The sequence below is a fragment of the Propithecus coquereli genome, unplaced genomic scaffold (assembly GCF_000956105.1).
Source record: "Propithecus coquereli isolate 6110/MARCELLA unplaced genomic scaffold, Pcoq_1.0 Scaffold877, whole genome shotgun sequence".
Taxonomy (NCBI): Eukaryota; Metazoa; Chordata; class Mammalia; order Primates; family Indriidae; genus Propithecus; species Propithecus coquereli.
The window spans coordinates 139,271-140,142 of record NW_012155029.1 but is presented as its reverse complement, the minus strand read 5'-3'; the positions used below and the strand labels follow the sequence as shown (position 1 = coordinate 140,142).

The window sequence follows — 872 nt, the reverse complement described above, 5'->3', positions numbered from 1 at the left end:
GACTTCCTGTTACCTCAAACATCAAGCCGTGCTTCTGGCAGAAGGTTTGCACTTCGGGGTAGGCGGTGCCCTGCAGAGCTTCCCTCTCTGCGTCCATATCTGCAAGGAAGAGCATGGAGGGGGTTAGAAGGAAGAATCCAGAACTCTTCCCAGCTCCACAGACCTGCTTTGAGCCTCATTGGCCACCCCCCACCCCCAATACCCACTGAGGTACCCCCAAAGTACTCCCTCAGGCTGGAGTCCTTCACACAGCAAATCAAGATACAAAACTAACGTGGTAAACCCAGGAAGGCTTACCATCCTGGATTGCCCAGAACTTTCCTGGGGTTAGCTCTAAAAAGCCCACATCTCAGCAAAACCCTCAGGCCTGGGTTAATCAAGATGGTTGGTCACCACCCCTGGCTTAGGGTTGCCAGATATTACACAGGACGCCCAGTTGAACTTGCATTCCAGATAAACTTGTTAGCATAAGTATATCCCATTCCTGCACTATTTGGGATATACTTATACTAAAGGGTTATTTGTGGTTTGTCTGAGATGTAAATTGAACTGGATGTTCCGGTTTTGTGATTGTTTTGGTTTTTTGTTTGTTAGTTTCTGCTAAATCTGGCAGCCCCACTCACTGTAAACCTGGATCCTAAGATTTCCCCACCACTAACTTCACTGTGTAGCCTTGTGCCAAGTGTCGGCTTATCCTCAGTTTAACCCTCTGTAAAATGGGAGGTGATGCTTCTACTTGGCAGGCCTAGAAGCTTCCCAAAGTCAAGAACCTCTGCTTCCCTTGGTCATGGCTGCATTTTCAGCACTCAACACAGGTGCTCAGTAGAAGCACGGACTGCAATGTGGGTGTTGAAGAACATTTGTTTTCTCCA

At 48.1% G+C, this 872-nt stretch overlaps 1 protein-coding gene across 1 annotated transcript in view; it reads right to left on the bottom strand.

The window, feature by feature from the left end:
• The window catches only part of NWD1 (NACHT and WD repeat domain containing 1), a 59,543-nt gene extending 59,521 nt beyond the window's left edge, over window positions 1-22 (bottom strand). Inside the window, exon 1 of the mRNA XM_012664248.1 lies at window positions 14-22. Within this exon, the coding sequence (XP_012519702.1) occupies window positions 14-22 (9 nt within the window). The remainder of the gene's footprint in view (window positions 1-13) is intronic.
• Window positions 23-872: the final 850 nt, after the last annotated feature.